This window comes from Corvus brachyrhynchos, unplaced genomic scaffold, assembly GCF_000691975.1.
Source record: "Corvus brachyrhynchos isolate BGI_N302 unplaced genomic scaffold, ASM69197v1 scaffold433, whole genome shotgun sequence".
NCBI lineage: Eukaryota > Metazoa > Chordata > Aves > Passeriformes > Corvidae > Corvus > Corvus brachyrhynchos.
In genome coordinates, this window is record NW_008236935.1 from 961,147 (window position 1) to 983,377 (window position 22,231).

The 22,231-nt window shown below is 36.5% G+C and overlaps 1 protein-coding gene across 1 annotated transcript in view; it reads right to left on the reverse strand.

Annotated features, from left to right (window-relative positions):
- The window catches only part of MAN2A1 (mannosidase alpha class 2A member 1), a gene marked incomplete at its 5' end in the record, with an annotated part of 111,028 nt that overhangs the window by 12,880 nt on the left and 75,917 nt on the right, over nucleotides 1-22,231 (reverse strand). Inside the window, 4 exons of the mRNA XM_017728371.1 lie at nucleotides 9,600-9,733; nucleotides 12,633-12,774; nucleotides 13,841-13,974; nucleotides 17,567-17,681. Coding sequence (XP_017583860.1) covers nucleotides 9,600-9,733; nucleotides 12,633-12,774; nucleotides 13,841-13,974; nucleotides 17,567-17,681 — 525 coding nt within the window. The remainder of the gene's footprint in view (nucleotides 1-9,599; nucleotides 9,734-12,632; nucleotides 12,775-13,840; nucleotides 13,975-17,566; nucleotides 17,682-22,231) is intronic.

Here is a 22,231-nt window from a genome sequence, read left to right on the forward strand (position 1 = left end):
TGCCACCTACCAGACCAGGTTACTCAGGGTCCCATCCAACCTGGCCTTGAACACTTCCAGGGATGGGGCACCCACAACTGCTCTGGGCAACCTCTTCCAGTGCCGCCTTATCCTCTGAGTAAAGGTTTTCTTTCTAATACCCAATCTAATTGACCTTACTTTAAAACTTTCCCCCTTGTCTGAATCACAATCTGCCTGTGTAAAAAGTCACTGCCTCTAAGACTCAGAGGGTTTTCTGGTAAAAGTTTAAATTAAGTAACTAAGGTCCTTAATTAGAGGAGAAAAAATGCTAATTAGACCTTTTAGAAATAATTTAGTAATTGAACAGAAGAAAGAAATGGAAAATTCTGTAGAGAAGAAAGTAAAGCTGAAAGAGTTGATAATTGGACATCAATTTAGCAAATGGAGAACCAATGAACTTTTCAACACAGACAAGTAATCTAAAATTTCCCATCTAAAAGTAAGGAAAGGAAACTGAGGCAGTTTATCAAATCACATTATCTTGACTATTTTCTCCTTCTCAAGACTCTTCTCTGTGATGACAAAGTCACCAAAAAAATTTAGTTGTAACAGTAAACGCCCACTGGCATCCGCACTACCTGATCTAGCATGCTAAAATATGGATGCTGAATCAGTGTGTAAGAACAATCAAATAAAATCTGGAAACAGGTACAATTCTGGGCCTACCAAACCAAGGGATGCAGACAAAAATAATCTGATATCAAACAATTTGGATTATTAATGGAAAGAAAAAGTTTCTCATTCTCTCTCATGTTGTGTCAAGAAACAATTTTTATCAACTTTCTCTCTGACAGGTCCAGAAAACCAATGGACAGTACTCTTCAAAGGAGAATGTTTCTGGACTGAAAAATCTAATCTGTGGAGTAAAAACACTTTTCAGAGCATCTTCATTACCAAAGCATATGGAGACAATATTTTTAAATATCTTAATCATACAGCACCTGACAGCAATCAAGAATATGAGTCAAAGAATTCCAAAGACAAATATGGAAAAAAAAAATTGTTTCTTTCTTTTCAATTCAAAGACTGACAATCCATCAACATGTTTGATGAGATGCTGCTTCTATAGGAGAAATTGATTCTGTAATACTGTGCTAGGCTGCTTATAGGTGAGAAACAAACAGCAGACAACATCACTGATGATGTGAATAACAGGTTTACAATACATGACAAAAATAAGTGACAGGTAAGGGTGGATGCCTAAGTTTAAAATGACATACATCTTTCCCCAAATGCAAACAGTTGAATCCTTAACTACAGTGGCTCGCCACTTGTGGAAGATGGAGTCTCTAAGCAGTCATAGAGTGAGAAAATTGCACAATGTTCTATACACACTTTGCCCTAAGGCTCACAGCTTAGCAGAGGAATTCAGGTTTTATTTCAGACTGACACTAGTCAAGTTCATTAAATTGACATCAAGTAGTAAATGGCTTCAACTTAGTAACAGGCTTTGCATGCAAGACTGCCTGGTTGTTATCTCACCAAGTGAAAATCAGATGCATATGCTTTAAATTCATTCAGAGTTGCACACTGTAATACAAAAAGAATAATCAAAGTCTGACAAGTTCTGAAAGTCCTCCAGATATGGATGAATCATTCCCTTTCCTCTGAGACTGATACTTGGAGCTAGATTTTTGCATGCCTGTAATAACTCCTAGTGCTTTTGAGAAGGAAAGAAGAAAGATAATGGGTCTTACACCCCTAATATAACAAATAGCAATTAACCACCAATGTAAATTGGATTAATTCTTCTGAGCTGAATAATTCCTTTTGTGTCCAAGAGTGCAAGGTTAATGTAAGCATCTGTCAAAGGAAACAGTGACCAAGACTTCAAGCAGCTTTGAAAATGGCTGGTGTTTGCAGAGGGAATTTTGTATGGAAATCAAATAAGGTGATAGGAAGATCTCTGTGCAGCAGGATTCAGAACATCTAAGACCTCAAGGTGCACAAGAATCTTCAGCAGAACAATCTTCAGGTAATCTCTGTAAAAAAACCAAGCTTAGACCAATTAGACTTTTAGGAAACCCTGGGTAAATGGCAACCAGGAACAACAGTCACAAATGTGAGTACTGAACAGGCAGATATTCTGGAATCTTAAAAAGACTGTAAACAAGGATACTGATGCCAGATTATTTTCTGCTATACCAGAGCATTTGGCTTTCCTGAAAAGCTGGTGGGCAAAAATACAGATAAATATAAAGATTAGAATTGTTTGTATATACATTTTTGTCTACACTTAAAAATTCGTCAATTATGTTACATTTTTGCACATCAATTTTTTTTTTTTTTCATTAGATTTCAAGTCCTTTAATTGAGAGCCATGACCTGGAGTGCTTAGGGTCTTTTGATAGCTATTGAAGTGACCAGCAAAAGACGACTCATAAGAGCAGAGTAAATCTGATTTCATCTCTTTATCTCAGGGAATGGAAAATTTTCTATCAATTCACTTGGGCATTGTTAAACTGGAAATGCATGTCTGCCACACTCACTGAAAGGGGTTCCTGGAGGCTGATTATAGAAGAAATGAAAATTCTGAGGCACCATAAAATATCCACAGGACTGTGTGTTGGCTCAGTGACCCTAAAAAAGGATTTTCTGTACTGATGCTTAGTTGGGACTAAAACTGCAGATGAAAAAACCTGGGACTGTCGCAGGTAACCAAATCCAGGGAAATCTGGATCCACAGGAGGAATTTTTCCCAGTCTGCTAGAGCCAAATTTGGTAGTCTCCAACAAGAGGCGACTCCTCTCATTCCAGGCTGATAGATAGGAGCCTGCTGTGGTTCTGCTCCTCCAAGACCATGCAGGAGAAAGGCAGAGCATTATTCCTTTAGGCATGCATGGAAAAACATGGCCATCCATACACGTAAGCAGTGACAGCACCTTTGCCAGAACCCACATAAAGCAGAGCACTGAGGTAAAACAAGTAGAACAGACAATCCAAACCTGATTGTGCCCTCCAGCTGACCAGGTCTGGAGTTCAAGACCTTCACCTTCTTGACTCACAAGCACTCTCAACAACCACTGATACCTCAGTGTGGACTTTAAGCCCTTAGACCTTAAGTCTTAGGCCTCCTAATGGTTCACCAGCTCAGATTTCACATTCTTCCAGGAGCTGTCCTGTGACCTGTCAGCTTGCAGTTTGCTATTTACAGGCACACACAGAAAATACAGGTCTTGTCAGCAACTGGAAGACAGTTGTACTGGTCCCTCAGTCCAATAGTGTATCTCTCTCTCCAACAGCTGTCACACAGACCTCTTACTCTGCTTGTTTCCTAGTCTTACCTGAAGTTAGCTGATGGCTCACACAGATTCAGAAAAGGTTGGGTACTTGCACGGAAATCAGATTTAATAATCCAGAATGGGCTGTGGTGATCAAGCACTGGATTTCATCAGACCCTTTTATGCTCCTTTTACCCCTGCTTTTCCTACTTGTTATACTCCTCAATTGTTCTCCTTCCCCTCCTGTGCCAGTTCTGCTGAACAACCCACAGCTAGCCTCTTGTTTTTATTAAAAAAAAAAAAAAATTAAAAAGTACAGAATTTTCTTACTCTAAGGAAATTTCTGCTGATCCATCTTGTTGGGTTTCACACCAGGAACAATCTAATTTTCTCCCTTTTATGGTCTCAGGAGCAGCTAGTGATCCCCTGCTCCACCTCTCACTGTTCTTTTGGTGACTGCATTTTAATAAAGTTAGTGTTCAATTAGATACCATAACAGAAATCATGTTCTATGAAGAGATCATTTGGGGAACATCTGCTCACTGGTCTATGGAATAGTGCAGATGGTAAAGAAAGTATCTAGTCACCATGATCATAAGCACATCACCACAATTACTAAGACTGATAAATAGGCAGCCATCAATATAGCTGGATGAAAGTGATCAGAAAAGCAGACAGACAGCATGACATGCTTTCCTTGGCAATAAAAGTATTTTATACTTCAATTATAGCCTTTTCTGTCAATTTTATTTCTTCTCTTCTAATTCTTCTTAGAGTGTTTATAATATTTAATAATGGCACAGGAGGAGGGACTTAATGCCTAAATAAATACCCCATGCTAGGCTTGTGGAAGTGACCTGGTGTTAGATTTTCCCAGATGTTTGGCAAGAGTTTATCCTGTTCCCAATGACAGTAGAAAACAGTGATCAGAGATTTTCCGGAGTTCAGTTTTGATGGGGAATTAGTTAAAACAAACTGATGTTAAGGACAGAAACTACACAGTGATATCTGCTAATTTCCAGGCATTGGAAGTCTGGTCCTCATGGAAAATTCTTGCTACTGGTGGAAACTTGAATGTGCAAGGAGATTATTCCAGAAAGTCATTTCATTTGAGAATACAAGAAGAAGAAGGTGGACTTGCACACTTTCTCCCTCCTTTAGGAAGGATTCTGCCCTGCAGTCAGATCTTGCAGGAAGAATTAGGCCTTCCTAGAAGTGGTGATACAGAAAGGTTTAAATTTCAGACCTCAAACTGCACCAGCAGAGATAAGCTCACAAAAGACAATAAAGAGGCCTGCCCTTGTCCTTTGGTGAATTATATAAGATAAAAGTGGAGAGATCAAGGTTGAATACTATGCATAATACTGAGGTAAAATTCTTTCTAACCAGAGTCAGTAGACAGGTACATGCAAATGAAGACAGATAAAACCAAACCAAGGAAAGTAATTCACTGCTGAGATGTACATAATTACAGAAAAAAGAACACAAGAGACATAGCTGTATGTCCAAAGGAAGACAGTCGTCTGTACTACCTACTCAAGCCATGAGTCAGCTACAAGTGGCTGCTGCTGTTACAGGATGAGAATGTTTCATAACACCAACACAGGAATGGAGCTTGCAGACAAAGCAGTCTTTACTTAAAAGCTTTCTGCGACACATCTTTGTCACTGTATCATGAAAAAAATATTTGAAGGAAATTAAGCTGTAAAGTGTCCTGACATAAAAACAATGACAGTGCTTGCCTGAAAGCAGAGAGTATTTGTAGGTAAATAAGAAATGGAAACATTTTTCTTGAGTAGCAAACACGAAGTTCCTGCATAAGAAAACCAGTATAAACTACACAGTAGTAGAAGAAAGAATGAATTAAATGTAGTGTTTTATGCAAAGCTGGGAAGAAGTAACATGTACCTGAATATCTCTTCAAATGAAATACAATAGTAGTGTTCACCCCTTACTAAATATATGTGGTAAGGCTCTAAACAAGATTTTGTGTGAAAGGAAGAGGAAGATGTCTTTTATTTTTCCTTCTGTGGCCACCATAAACCCCGAAAACCGTAACAATTTTGTACATATTTGATAAGTTCACTGTGGCAGTTACAATCAAAAATGATATTAGAGTTTATGAGCTTGTCACATATGGGCGTGAAAAAGCTTCTAAATGGCAGTAATTAAGCCAATGTCAATTTTCTGCTTTTTTGAAACACCAAGTTAATTATGTTTGTTAAGGTGTGGTTACATGTAGCATAGCAATGCACAGTATAATATATAGCTACAGTGAGAAACATGCACATGCATTAGAAATGAACACACCAATAAGGGGCAAATGCAACACAATAATCAGACAAAAATGGCTGTATCACCAACCATAAATTTTCAGAGAAAGTGTGTACTGATAGAGATTTAGTAAGAAAAAAGTACTTGTACGTGGTGCAAGAAAGGGAGTTCGACTATCTCCCACATATTTGTGATTTTATTAACTGTATTATTTTTCCTCTAAACACTTCTCCCAAAAGTAACAGCCATTTGAGCCATTGAATCCTGGCTCTCTCTTCAAGCCTAGGCTATAAATCCAGTTATATAAATTAACTAAGTCAAGACAAGGTATGAAATAGGAATCTGAAGAAGAAAGTGTTTGCCTGGCATGGCATCTATTCTTCAGCTACGTCGTTGATGAAAAAATATATTATTACTTCCTATAAATCCTATTTCTTTCACTCCTATATTGATATATCATGCTGGGATTCAGAATATAAAAAGGTATTAATGCTTATTTTTCCAAAACTTACAATAAATCCAAAGTAGTCTATTTTCAAAAAGAACAAAACATTTACTGTTTTGACAAGCATTAATAAACTGTGTTCAGTTTCATTCTCAGCTAAATATTCCCTTCATTTTAAAAATGACATGAATTCAGTTCTTGGTTAACAATCTGAGGAAAAAGAAGACAATATTAGAAGACAATTCAAAGAGATATTCAAGCCAAAAAATGCTTGCAAGGAGAAAATGAACATATAAGCAGAATTAGTTACATCTAGTAGAAGAAAAAGATGTATGTAGAAATTTTATCAAAAATACAGTAAAAACATCCAAGGTCTGAGGAACACAATTATCAATAAATGGGGTGAGTATAATGTAAAGTGAAACAAAATTTGCCCAGCTCTTACTACAAACACAGCTCACTTAACAAACCATACTGTAATTGTGAATAAACCTTTAGTATCCATCTTAGGGAAAAAAAAACCCAAAAACAAACAAACAGAAAATATAAACCCAACCACCTCTCCCCCAAGTCTCTTCCCTCCCCACAAATACAAAACCAAAAAAGCTTCAGCAAAACACATCAACCTGACGTCTTTTGCAGAGGCAGTATCTGAATGCATATTTTTGACTGATTAGACGAGCTAGAATTCAAGAGCCAAAACCCAGGTGGTGTTAGGATTAAGAACATATTAGAATACAGACTGAGTATGCCAACAATTATTAAGAATTATTAAGAATTTCACTCTATCCATGCACTGGACATGTGAGTTTCAGACTTCAGGACATGCATGTGGTTTAACTGTCATTACAATTTACTGTTCAGGGTGCAGTTGGGGAAGGAAAAAAGTATTTCAGAGATATAAATTAAAAGAAACTGTTGGTTGATACAGTGATAACAAAAGCTCTCCACAGTAATTTCACCAGTGATGCACAATTATTTTAATTAAAGAACTGCACATCTTACACTTGACATACTTTTATGGGGAAGTTCCATGAAGAGCAGAAAGCATCCTGTTCCTCAGAATTGTTTTTAAGAAAAGATAGAACGAAATCTTTTGGAATACACATTAGGAAAAGTCTGTAATGGCAAAGATGTCAAATGGTCAAAACTTTCTCCTCCAGTGGCTTTCATGTTTCCTGAAGTCAATAAAATAGGGCTTGACAACAAAATCAGGGTCAGAGTATGAGTCACACCGTAGCTGATTACATATATAAACTGCATATAATTTCACCATAATTTTTTCTGACATGGTTATTTTTAAGCTATTATAACAACTACCTTCTGGGTAACTGGACTAAAAAAAAATATGATTGTATGTGTAATGAAACAGAAAGAGTACTACCCTTACTTTAAAACTGAAACAGTGGCATGAATCAGAAAATATTACTAATGTTCAGGTAAATTTTGAAAAACATAATTCTAGAACATTCTGAATATATGAATGGGGAATTCCAGATACAACACCAGAGAGAAAATGTTTCCTTAAAACCCCTTGCTTGGTTCCTGGGGCTTGTGCATATTGGATCAGTTAGGACAACAAGCACCTCTTGGACTGCGCCTACTCCCCCATAGTTCTGATTCCATTTTCTTCGAAGTCCTTTCAAGAGTGTGAAAGAACCTGTTCCCCTAAAGTCCTCTGCAGCCATTTAAAACCATTATAAGCTCAGCATGAAGAGTTATGGGGAAAGGAAGGTGCTGGAACACAGGTATCCAAAACACCTCAGAAATTTTTGATTGTAGTAGGCAACTGCCCCTTCTCCTTTGAAAGATTCTCAGTAACTTGCACAGAATCTTTCAGATTTGTAGGAGAGATGATTTAAACAAAAAAAGGGAATTACACTGTTATTCTGCTGAGATGATACCTGACTGGTATCACAAACAAATTAGCAAACATATGCACAGACACATGTAAATATTTCACTAACTAGGACATTCCAGAGTTGTTTAGGTTGCCTTTACTCTAAGTGAGTAATTGACTCAAAATATTACTTCAAAAGTACTTCAAAATATTTTCCAATGGAGTGTTTTGGTCTGAAGTAGCAGCTGTTCTGAAACTGAACTTGTGGCCAACCCCACTCAAGGGGGGCACTGTACTAGTTTGCAGAGCAACCTCAGTGTGTGTGGACCAGTTTCATTTTAGAAGGAAGTAACCAAGGAGCTCCCCATGAGGTATGGCACTAAACATGCTCTAACCCATCACATCTTAATTATGGTCTGAATGCATGACTAACTTTTTACGTCTGTTCTGACACAAAAATAGACTGCATTGAGCAGGGACTAGAGCGGAAGAGTTCCAGAAGTACCTTTTAGTGAGTTATTTTATGGTTCTACAGAAAACACCAAGACTGCGCACAGTGTCACTGCAAGCACAATGGCACTAACTGATTTGATCCACTGTTGTTTCAAATTATTTTCTAATGTAAACATAGATTTCCATGTCCAGCAATTCTTACTTACCAGCTCCACAGTCTAATTTAATACAACACAAATTACCCTGGGTACTAAGGAATTTTTGGGTGGCAGTACAGATCTCTCTGCGGGTTTCCTCTTGTAAAGAGGGATTAAACTGTGCAGTTCTTGTTGTTGTCACAACCAGACTGCTGCTGAACTCACGTTAGCTTGGGTAGCTGCACATCACACTGATTAATGCAGTTATTATGCAGCGTGCATTATACATGATGAGGAACTAGAAAATCATAATGACATGTACAACCTGAAAAAAAAACCCCACTGTCAATCATTAAATGCTGAAAATTAGCTTTAAGCTTGATATTATCATCCTCTCACAGTGGTTAATGATATCCATTATAAACCAGAATTAATTCCAATTTATCTGCATATTCATTAGCAGCTTGGTATACAACCTCTCATCTTTAGGTATGCAATGATTTTAAAATATACTCAGCACTGTCATCACGTCATACTGCCTCAGTACAAAGATGTACTTCTTATTTTGTCCTTCTTGAAAATGATAAGAAAAAAACAAAGAGAAAATACAAAGAACTGAAAGAAAATTGAGGTTATTCAAAAGACTAAGACACAAACCAGCAAACTGAGATATGTGCAAATAAAAAAATACCCCTACAACAAAATGGTCTCAACTTTCCTAGAATCATAATGAACTGAAAAGGTTTTTATGTCTGGCGTCAAAATATTTCCACTTGAATCTTATTTCCTAGGAAAATTATATTTATAAGAGGTTTTTTCTTTCTACCCATTCAGCTGAAATAATTTGTCAACCTTTGTTTAGACTCAGTTAACATTGTTAAGAAGCAGAACTCACACTAATTAGCAGCTTTTAAAGCTTGTTCAGTAAAAAAGTAATTAAAAAAGAAAAAAGAGACTTCCACAATGGTACACCCACTCGTATGTTGAAGTGTGAGTGAGAAAGTAGATATGGATTTACATGAGGAATAGTGAGAGATGAAGTCTTTACAATCGGATTATGCAAGCAAGAGGACAAAACTCCCTTGGAAGCTACATTTCCTTAGTTCTACAGCTCATGGAATAATTTCTTTGCTGAGTTCTTTGCTGCTGCAACAGAAATAAATATTTACATCTTAATTGGCAAAAATAATCCAGACAGTGAATCCTACCACATCTGTTCCACGTCTTCTTTCCAACAGCAGTCGGAAGACATTAGCTGTAATCTTGTTATCTTGAACACCTTGTCCAAGGCCACGGTTGTCATCCTGCATAAGCCGGCGATCCATGATCACTTCCAGCTGACCTGAAAGAGCAACACAAGGATTATACTAGTAACAAGAATATGTAAGGTTCTATTAAACATAAAAAACCTGCCCTAAAATTTAACTTACTCTAAAAAATCATATTATTTCTCTTGAGTTTGGCAGAGTAAGCACTGATCAATATTGTTAGGACTGATTATGAAAAGAGTTCGTGCCACTGGACTGTGGCTGTATATAACCTGCCAAAAAATTCTCACAAGCCCTTCTGCAGGATGTCCATCAATTTTTACTTTCAGAGTCTAAATAAAAGTTTACTATGAAAAATTATTACTATTAACTACTATTTGCAACAAGGATACTTGGAAGTCAAACATCCAAGATGAGAATCACCCCCAAGTAGCAGCAGCTGTATGGAGAGACCTTCTGTAGAGGAACTGTCTTCACCTTGTACTCCATTCTTTTGTTTCACATTTGAAGTCAGAAGGAAAAATATGTATCAACAGGAGTATATAATTACTCACAATCACTTCTTGTACAGGTAACTTCACTTGTGGGAGTAGGAAAAAACTTCGCACTGCATAAGCACTGAGCATGAAGTTCTGCGTTTATACTGAACTGCAGCATGGCCACTCAAAACAGCTCTTTAAGCATGATGTTAAATCATATATAGCCTGATGGACAATGAAGCTCACATTCTTTTCAAGGGTCTATCTCCAGAAGGAAACCAGATTGGGGCACGTAATTAAGGCTGTTATGTTTTTTGCACACTGAATCTTCAAACAAGTTTACTTGTTTCCTAAATAAAAATGGAAGACCAAAGTACTTGTATCCTGAATAAGAAATTCACAATTTAAGCTTCTAGAAAAGGCTGCTTACTAAGGCTGTCTTTCTTATACTTCAGTGTTCTACAAACACTTACCCAATTTTCTTAAATACTTGTTCTTCCCTTCCCTCAAGTACAAACATATTTTGTTTATCCAGGACAGAAATCAGCTGATAATGAGTAAGAAAAAACTGCTATTTTGAACTCAGGTACTGTTCACATAACTTTCAGATGGTGGGTTATGCCTTGAGACACACCTGTGTCTCAGACACAGGCAGATAGATACTGAGGGTTGCTTGCCTAAACTGTAAGATTTTCAAATTTTCTTCCATGATCCATCCCTCTGAGCTCCTGAAAGACCTTCAGAAAAATGTCATGAAGCATATGATATTCAGCAACCACTGAACCTTCAACTTAATTTTCTGTTCTTTTTTGAGGAATCCAGCATGCCTTCTGGACAAGGTAGACAATTTAGTAATTTAATGGAATATTACTTAATGATAACAAATCAGATTAATTAATTCTCCTTTTTTTCTTAGTGGGACGGAGTAAATATTTGACGTTGGTGTATCTTCAATGACATAATACAGTTTGCCAAAGAGTGACACAGTCAAGAAATCAATGTCATGTCAGGTAGGGGATACATCTGTTGCTCTTCTATTAAACTGGAGTAGGTGAAAAGCCTCTAATGTATTCTGACAGATTTGAAACAAGTGCTCACAGAAGGTCAGTTTCTCCCTGATGCTTAACTGCAAAATGTCCAACAGTGCTAGCCTCAACTTCCCTAATTTGATGGCAGAGAGCGGGACTGTCTGTGGATTTAGATGGTGCATTATTCTGTGACTCAGAGATTAAGATTGTTAAAGAATAAATACAGACACTATTATCAGGTAACAAAGCCTCTGCACACTAATTTAATCTCCAATACCCATTTAATGCGTGCATAACAACACTGGAGGTGTCAGGGTCATTCACAAGATCAGACCAATAGGAACTGGGTTTCCAGCAAGGGGAGGGAAGAAAAAATGTGGTTTGGGTCTTGTATCCAGTAGACTTGGAACAAAAGGCTGGTATTTTCCACTGTGGTTTTATTAAAGCATCACTGTATATGTCAGTGTTAATTCCCTGCCCTAAAGTGAATTAGGTTTGCTAATACTGCCACTAATCCAGCATGGTATTCACCTTTTGTCAGAACACAGTATTTATGACATTTTTCTTAAAACAAACTGGGAAGTAGGCGTTGGTGCAGTTTCTGATGGACTTTTCTGAGTATTCATTCCATTATTTTTTGAAATCATATACATTTAAACTGACAATATATATTACAGCAAGGAATTATACATCTTAAGTTATGAATTATATACCTTATTTTGCCCACTACCTCTAGCTTTATCTCCTCCATTCCAATAGACTGAATAACTGCCCTCTGTTTCCAGTCCTCCAGGCCATTCATCATACCCTTTTCTGCTCCAAGGAGCAAGACTGTCTCTTTTGGAATTCTTAATATGAATTGATTTTTCTTGTCAATATATTCAAAGTACTCCATTAAATTTGTGAGGTATGATTTTGTTTCAGAAGTATGTTCACTTGTACCCAGGGTCATATTTATCCTTTATTTCACTAACACTAATCTTCAAAAAAGCTGCTGGTGTTTTTCCTTGACAGGGAAGTTAGGCTATACTGTATATACCTTAAGACTAGTGCTGTCTACACTAAAGCAAACAAAGAGAACAAAAAACATGATCAGCATTCTTCTTAAGTCCTCTGCTACTCTGCTAAAGAATAACCCCTTTAGTTCTGCTACTTCATTCCTGAGTTCCACCAGAGTTCTTGGGTGAAAAATAGCTGGTTCTGACAATTCATTGCTCCTTCTGTCATTTTTGCAATCTTTTTCCTCTGTCTCTAGTTTGAGAGGGATCTTTCATTGAAGATGACAGGATCTCATGTGGGACCAACCTCTTCCTCCTTGCTTAGGGACATATTCTAAAACTTTTCAGAGTTGGAAAAATTTACTTCTCTCTTCAAATGCTTGTAGGTAAGTATGGAAATCTCTGAACGAACTATTTCAGAAAATCATGAAGGAGAGACTTTTATCTTATCTATCATCTTATATTTACCATTTTTCAAGCTTGCAACACCTAGAGACTGAGCTGAATGAAGTGTCAAACGAACACCAACATCTTGGATATAAGCCATGGTAGTCATAGGATAGATATTTGCTTGAAGAGGCAACTTGCTCATCGTCAGTCTGGGCTGGATCTGCATTATGAACACAAACTTCAACAAGGTACATTCTTTTTATGCAATTAAATTTCAAAGACATTTTCAGACATTTATCCCATGTGCTTTGGAAGAACAACCATCATGAAAGCATTCACTCAACTGTATTATTTAGCTTTTTGGGGAGATTTGTGGCTAAAATTACCACTTTGGAAATGGTAACTTCAATGTACTTTTACATCAAAGAATATTAAAAAAAAATGTGAAAGATTCATCAAGAGAATCTACAAAAAGGAATAATCACAGTTATAAAATGAGAGAAAAATTTTTCCCCTCTAGAGAGCAAGCAATGAATAGATTTAAGGTAGCAGAAAAGGAATTGTTGGTTTATAATGGGAACTCATTGAAGTGCTGTTGGAATTCTTGAATGCTACATGACAACTGAGTAGTAGTATTAAAACTATTTTCATGTTTAAATATTCATTGTCTCCAGCAAAATACAGTACTACACAGTAACTGGAAAACCAGTAGTCTTTTACTTAGGACTCATGGTCTCCTGTATTTGCAAAACTATTTTTAGCAAGAAAGGAAGGTAAGGAAGACCAATTTTTCTCTCTTTGTGTGAGCTGCACAGTTCAAATTAAGACAATAGTCCCACTACATTTCCTCAGATGCATTAACAATAGAAAAAGCATAACACATGCAAAATACATCACTTATTTCAAACACAGCAATAAGCAGCTCTTCACCAGATCTGGTCCTTATGTATACTTATCACTGTGTTATCCAATGGCTCTAATGAAATAAACAAAGTGGAGGGAAAGAAGGTATGCGCATATATAAGCAACCACGTGGTGACTTGCTGTATTATAATTCTTACATTAAAAAGCATATAAAGGAATATTCAACAAACTCCTTTAAAGCACACACTTACTTCTTCATCTGGTCTACATAAAATTTTATAACAGATATATTTTTAAAAAGCATTTTTCCTTTTAAATTATTAGTGCAGTTTAACGTGAGAGTTTGTTTAGTATAAGCTCTTTATATTTAGACAGTCAAAACCTGACACCCTAAGCTTTTACAATTAAAAGATGGCAATTACCTGATATCCATTAAGATCAGTATAGAATCTATTTTGACTGTTTATGTCAGATGAAATTCTCATTGCAAGTTCACGGTTATATTCTCCTCTAATGTCCACAATATTGGAAACTTCAAGAGACTGTCCTTCCAAACCTACATGAAAAAGACGCATTTAAAATCTCTAAAAGTGATTGCCACATGTATAAGAATGACTGCGCTCCCAGAACAGAGTGATCTAGTTTTTGTTTTCTGTATATCTAACCAGATATTGGAAGACAGTTCAGTTATGTGACAGATGATAGAGCAGTATTTCTAATTTGGTACAAATTGAACAGACAGTCTGAAAGAGAGCACTGAAGGGGAACAGGAGCAATACATGGCAAGAACCAATGTGGGTTCCAGTACATCAGTAGGAAGCAGCATACAACTGTTAAGTGCTGTCTTTAAATAAATATGCTGGAGCAAGACCTGGTCAGTCACTTCTCCCCTTCACTCTTAAGCAGCTGTCACCATTCCCAGACAAGAATGAAGTTACCAGCGTCTTGACAGAACGGTTCAACTGAGCAGGAAACTGTGAGCAGCTGTTTTAACCAAAGGAGCAATAATCTTCCTTAAGGACAGTGAATTAAGAATTTTCACCTAATACAGTCACAAGCAGGACACAAAACTTTGTTGACAGGGAAAGGATTCGTATTTATTAAAAGAAGGATTAGGTGTCTGAAAATTTGGACAAGTTGTTTAGTGAGATTTTTTTTTTCTACGGTGCCTTGTACTGAAAATTACATACCTTTAATAATAACCTGCCCTTTTCAAACAGTTCAAGACACAATCTGGAGTGGAATCATACCATCATTCAGCATCACCACTTCTACCCTTTCTGTAGTCTAATGGGACTAATGATTGTGAAAAGAATTGCACCAAGCAGAACAGAGATACATATTTGTTTCATCTATTTTAAAATCTGAATGCCACCTGCAGAAGTACAGCAACTGTTAAAATGTTAACATTTACCAATGGCTATTAAACTTCAGTGCTAAATGGAAAACATTTGGTTCAGCTAATCACATCTATTTTCCCAAACCTAGTCTGGAAAATGTGGATTTATACGCTCCACTTTTGATGCCCCCAGTCATAGATCTTCCAAATATTTAAAGTACTTTTTCCAAATATTTAAAAGCATGAGTACATTGAAGAAGAATACAGTATTTTAGCTTAGAGTTTCATCATTTTTGTACTACATAATTTGAGATAATACAGAAATACAACTATGAAGAAAATAAAGCATATGAAGCTTCTGATAAAAAGATTCAACAAAATCATGCTAATATCAAAAACAGATGCCAATGTCAGCAGAAGTTAAAAACCACTCAATGGTGAATTACTGAACAGCGTTGTCAACCCAGAGTATCTTCTCCCCAAAATCAAGAGAATTTTAAAGCCAAAAGGGGTAAAAGCTGTTTTTTTCCCCAAAATTGCAGAAGAAGATGTAGGACTTGGAAGTACTATCCAACAGCTGGGTTAGCCACACAATCAGGCTTGCTGCCCCTTGGCAAGCAGGCAAGTTACAACAGGAGATCAGGTCCTTACTTGAAATCAAAACACATTTATACACATGCACATATTGATTTTTTTCCACATGATTTGTTACTGTATATATCTAGTATCTAGACTTCAAAATATCTTATTATAATTGACATAATGCTTTATAAATAACTTCCCTTACAAAGCCAAGGAAATAGACCTCAGCAAAACAATGATGCAAAGCTATCAAATTTTAAACTTGAGAATGAACACTTAAAGAAATTGAAATAAAAACACACCAAAAAGCAAACAGACAATATATAATATATATTTTGCATCATTTTTCCTTGTCAAAGCTAGAAGCATGGTACAGGACTTACACGTGTACATATTACATATGTAATGGTGTAAGTATTGAAACATCATGATGAATTAAAAATTGTCAGAAAAGCCAAAGGAAAAAAGTAGACAGTACACTCACAAGAAAAGATAAAGTTAAGTGTTAGGAATTGGCAATTAAGTGATTTTCACTGACAACACATTTTCTGGTAACTGTGAAAGGGAAGTGAAATACTTCTAGTAGGCATTTAGTAGCGAATTAAACAAAAAGGAGTACTACAGAAAAATCTACTTTACAATAACAGCCTCACCCTAACAACCAAAAAACAGGCTTTTTAGGGTCTTTCCCTCCCCTTCACTACAATAAATATCCACCTATATAAGTTCCCTCCTTGCTGAGAATTTTAATTTACTGAAACTCACACAGAAATGTAACTTTCTTTCCACATTCTTGGCAACCTGGTACCTCTTGACCTCAAGGTACCTTTTTTCCTCTAAGCTGATTTTACATACTTGTCACTTAAAACCAAGAAACCATAATCTTAAATATGAGTCATGTTTCCTTAGGATCTTCAACAACAAATTACTATGCAAACTCTTGGTTTGTGTTTCTAAGGAGTGTGAGCTAATGTTTGATCCAGAATTACTTTATCAGCTGGCAACTGAACTCTGATCAGCTTTTGGCATATGTATAAACTCCAGCAACTTCGAACTTCAATGTACATGTCACAAAAATGAGGCATCCGAATCAATTTTAGTTCTTTAGTTCTAGAGTGAAATACAGTAGAAGTAAAATGAAACAAAAAACCCCCCAGAAATCAAACAGATGATGTCAATACTACTTTTGAAACCTAAAAGAAAGAATGAAAAGCACAAGGAAGACTTTGAAAGTACTTACAACTTCCCTTTTTTTTTTTTGAAGTTGTTTAGGAAAAATAATTAAATTTGATAAATAAGACTTTAAAAAATATGCAGAAAATTTGACTCCTACAGTAAAGTTTCTAATACAAAACATGTCAGTTCCTTCAGCTAAAAACATTAACCAGTGCTTCTTTATTTCAGAATTCCAGTAGACACAAATAATAAATAACTGAAAATGTATGTTGCTAAACCACAGAAAGATACACTTACGCATGTTAATTCAAGTTTCCATGGGAAAATAATTGTATAGAATTGCACCATGATTTCCTCCTTCTTTTACATTTTTCAGTGGCCAATTTTATCTAGTTTGGAAGGGTAGAAAATTTCCAAAATGACTGTTTACCAAGAATTTCCTTGGAAATCAGTAGCTGAACAGTAAAGAAACAAAAACCTGAAAGCCTTACTGAAGAAAACAAGGGAAAACTGGTATGATGTTATTTCCTAAGAAACAAAAAGTTGATGTGCGGTGCTGGTGCCTCTCAACAGACACAGCCAACTCTGTCACAAGCTCTTCCAAGCAGATAAAGGACATACAAAGGAAGGTCATAAACAACTAAAGCCTGGAGTTGTGATGTAAACTAGACTTCTCTAGTTTAAGGCCATTAATATATATTGTACATCCATCAGTCAATGTGAAACTACGAAAGAAACTATGTTTTTACCTTACCTTCAAGATATTTCTATTTTTTGTCTGATTTTCAAAATGTACCGCTATTTACAGCATCCAGATGAGTCAGTAAAGTCTGGAGAGATATCTCTAACAAATCTGTTAAGTACACCAGCTTAATAACTAGCATGATACTCAGAGAGAAATCACAGTGCACTGGAGTCAATACAACTTCAGTCTCATGACCTCTGCACTAGTGCAGACAGAACTGCATTTAAACATTCAAAAGGCAGGTAGGATCCAAACCATAGTGATGTAAAATAACTGTCGAGAGAGACAGAATTTCACAACTCTTACCCTGGACTTTATACAGCCGCATGGTATGTGTCATGTGGTGAAAAAAACAAACAACTTCTGAGAAAATCTTTCCATGAGTAACTCTTATGACAGGTGGGTCTGTAAAAATATAAGGCTACAAAAATAAAACAGAAAGTCAGAAAAAGTATTTTGGAAGTTTTGCCTAAATGTAGTGCCAATAAATCAAAGCATTTAATAAATATTAAAATAGCATTTTATTTTTTTAAACCATTCCAGATCTAAAAACCTGAAGATTAAAAAATTACTCCTAATCTGAAATTCAGCAACTTCTCTTCAGAGTCTCACATTTTCTTTAGGTAAAATTAGGTTAAGTCTCATTACATATCTCACAAGTATTTTATGAGGATTAATGGATACAAGGTCTACAGACAAGCACATGAATGCATTGATACTGCATCTGGATTGAGCCCTTTTGCAAGAAAAATTTTAACTGCTAACCAGGAATTAAATACTGTAGTGTCATAATTTGTGGCAGGGGGGGTTTCTACCTCTGTCAGTGGTACATTGTATAAGGAAAGCCTCCCCTACTCTGCCTTGTGGATCAATTTCCATATCCTTTTGAAAGTAGAAGAGAAAGCTTTTTCTTCATCAGAAACAGCTACTGCCAGTAGGAGGTCTCTGGAATGCAGGGTAAGGCTGGGAATCCTTACAAAAAGCCAACAAGGACAGTGGCTTACTACTCATGGTTCCCACAGAATAGGACAAATTTTGCAAATCAACAGTCAAACCAAAGAGATGAAGAAAATTATTTTTCCATGTAGTCACAGCATTTAGAGTCTTGGCTAGGCAAACGACAACTTTTTTTTAAAACACAGTAGATCCCAAACTAAACTATGTGCACTAGCTGGAAATAAATGGATGGCTGTAAAGGTAAAAATGAATTAAATATTGACAATGTACAAGCCAAAAATGAAAACACAACACACGCAATTACTTCAATAGGGAAACAACTGTAAATAAAGACTTCACTCAAAAAAACCCCACCACAAATGCTTGAAAAACAGGTTATTCAGAGGGATGTAGGCAGAAAGCTCTCAGAGGGTGGCTGTCTTACTTCTGTATATAGCACGGCCATAAGGACAGAGCACGGTCTTTCTTGAAGCAATGACACCAAAGATCAAATATATCTTGAGGAAGAGCAGAGATCAAACTTACAAACATACAGAAAAAAACATACTAGAGAAGAACAAGTACAGGTAAATATCCAACATTCTTTGAAATATAATTGTATGTATATTTAGAGGGAAGATTTCAAGAAGTATTGTATAATAGAAAAAACTGAAAGAGACTTTCAAGGGCTAAAAGCCTGCCTTTTCTATTCACATACTTATTCTTAGAGCTTCAAAATACTGCTTAATAAAAGCTGTGCCAGAGTTCCAAGAGGCAACTCTGCAGTTATCAACTACAGGAATTTTGTATACAGGATTTTGGAAGAAAAATCACATCTACTTACACCTTGATAAGATTGTTTGGTTTAGGGACACAGAGCTTTTTCCTACTGAAAATCTTATCCAGTTAATCAATAGAAAACCTCAAAAGAGTGTTTTAGACTTCTTGACAGTCTACAAGAAAAAACAATGGAATACTTCCATAGGGTCTCATCTTGTCAATAGGACAGACAAGTGTTATCTATTACGCAAAACCCATTTGCTAGGTGAGAAATACAGCAGAAATATGGTATTCAGGGGGCACATAAGCCCAATGAACTAATATGCTGAGATAAAAGAAATTTGAAGACCAGATCTCAAGTTAGAACCTCTTATTTCCATGAAGAACTGACAATATCCGTAACTGTAGACTGAATTCTCCCCTTCTGGCAGAAGAGATTCTTATTTGCTTTTCTATCACACATAGGTAGAGAAGACAAACTCATTTAACCTGTGACTACATGGCTTCTAAAAGTTAAAAATCCCACAGGGGAACTGGATGACCGACCAAATGGTGGAATAATCAAACCCTTCAAAATCCTCCCTGCAGGGTACAGCAACATGAAGGTACTCAAGCTAGCAAAGACAGACTGAAACAGCACCTAAAGGAACTCTCAGAAAATGAACTGAGAAACCTGAGGCCATCAGGACAAACAAATTACCTGTGAACCAGGAGAACGTTACTTGCACAGACAGCAGACTGCCAAATATATTCTGTTATCAAAGTAACACAGAGCTTACAGTCTGCGGTAGTTCATACGAGTATTTCCTGCTGGGCTCTCACTAGAGCTAGCCAGCAAAATGGAGAGATGCTGGATGAGTAACACAGGAAGGTAAAAAGCTGTGCACTTATTAGAAAAAAATTACCTGAAGTAATTTCAAAAGCCAAAAATTAAAAAAAAAAAAACCAACAAAAAACAAACCAAACACTTGGAAGAACTCTTTTCCGTTGTGTTTTTTAGTACAAAATACAAGTGCGATATTGACAACAGCTATTAAAATACACAGAAAGCTGAAATGAGATGGATATATCTGCTGTCAGATTCTGGGATATTGCCATAAACATTAAGTTCACACACCTGAGCCTCCAGGCTGCACATGTAGCCAGATCAGCTCTTCTTCTGAAGATAAAGGCAATCACACAGACTGTTCTGAACGAAACAGAAATATGAGCTGATGAAAAAGGAACTTTTATTTTGAAGATATTGCCTGAAACTAATCAATTTTTTAAAAACAGTAATTGGTGATTTTGCTAGCACATGCATTGAGTTTGCAAGCCTCCAATTCAGACACAGTGCTAGGAAAGGCACAAAAGAGGAAGGCGGCTTACAAAAGCAGATGCTATAATGTAGTCTTGGAGATCAGACAAGTTCTTTCTGATAGAAAGAGTGGCAATATGATGTATACTCAAGTTGTCACGGATGACTGATATTCCCTGATTGTTGAGCAAGCAAGAAAAATGAAGTAAAAGTATGGTAGTGATAGAACAGGGAAGCCTTCTAATTGATTTAGTACTTAGAAAAGCACACTAATCCTAGAAAGTGATTTGTTGATAGTTACCAGGAGAAATACCAAGAGCTCAGAACGTATAAAAAGATAACTGCCCAGGTTTGCCACAGCAAAAATTTCAATCAACCAGGCTTTTAAGCAGGAAAACATCTTTATGCATTGAACTTGCAATTGTTCTAGTATCATTGTAAAGATCCTTGGTGAGATGCACAGGTTTGTGAAATGATCCTGGTCCTGGATCTGAACTACAAAAGTTCCAGTTTTCACATCTTTTGATGTGAAAGTCTAGGGCAATGTGGAAAGAACAAACAATGATAGAGATATTTGGAAAACTGATTTGACAAAGTCCTGGTCTCAATTCAGTATTAAGTCTGCTTTGAAAACAAGCATGGACTAAAGGACCTTCCAGCATGAAGTAATCTGTGATTATTCACACCTTGAATTGGAATAAAAATATGCTGGTCTCATATCCAATGGTTAAGCTGAAGAATACACTTTCTAAAGAGTTAAAATAAATAGCTGCTGTAATATTTGTTCCACTCAAATCCACTGGAATGAATTCCATTGTAAAAGATCCAGCAGCCTGCTGAGGCAGTTTTTGTTGAGCCTGGAAATCAGTATTTTTCAGAAACGGGACAACAGAACTATGGATCAAAGGGTTCAGAAATCATCTTTCTGTACTCTTATTCAAGAGAAATAAGACAACCTTCCTTTGGAAAAAAAGTGGGCAAGAAGGTTGGAGAGAAGCTAGCAAGGAATTTTAAGGGAGTATACTTGGAGCAAAATAATACCTCATGGATCCCTAGGGTATATTAAAATACTTAACATCAAAACAGGTGCCAAAGGATGGACATAACTGGAGATATACCTTCACCAAAATATTTACTGGCTTGTACAGAAGATGGCATGGCATATTGCAGCCTGGAGGCATGAAGAATGGGCAATAAGCTTCTTCCCTTGTAGACAAGTAAAGCACTCCTAACCATTTTAGTGTGGCCAGAAAACTTCTGGTAGTGCAGCACACTGTTGGTCTGGATGCCAAAAAAACTACGCCCAGGGGAAAGTTTTCAACCACAGATTAAATGCTCTGGATATGTCTGAGATTTAAAAAAAAGACCTCAAGACAAAGCCTACAGGAAAAGGTGTTTTTCAATAGCAGATTGCCTCTTATTTGGCAGGGTTTGAGATTAGACTGAGTTAATATCATGTATTTTAGCTCTAGCACTAGAGATCCTGCAAGAGGGGAAAAAAAAAAAATCTGTTTTCTTCCACATTCTGTTAGCATATCAGTACCTATGGGAACTAGTACATACACAGAATCACAGAACCAGCTCCCTGAGGGAGAATCAGAATTTCCTTTGGGTGTACCAAAACCCATCACTTTGATAGTGAAAAAAATTATTTGTAAAACAAAAATCAACTACTCACATTGATCCCACAAACACTAAGCATCTGATGCTTTGGAAAAAACTGCTTTGCTCTATTCCCTATTGATAACCAAGCAGGGCTAGTAAGAAGTCATCACATATTGACTTGTCTTGAATACACAAAAGAAAATACAGACATTTAACTGTTTCAAAGTTTATTGAATACTGTGGGGTTTTTTCCACAGATCTACAAAAATACGAGTTGGCCATCCTTCACAAAATCACAGGAGACAAAAACATGTTTTCTCTTCATGAACAGGACACTTTTGTTTGTATTTGTT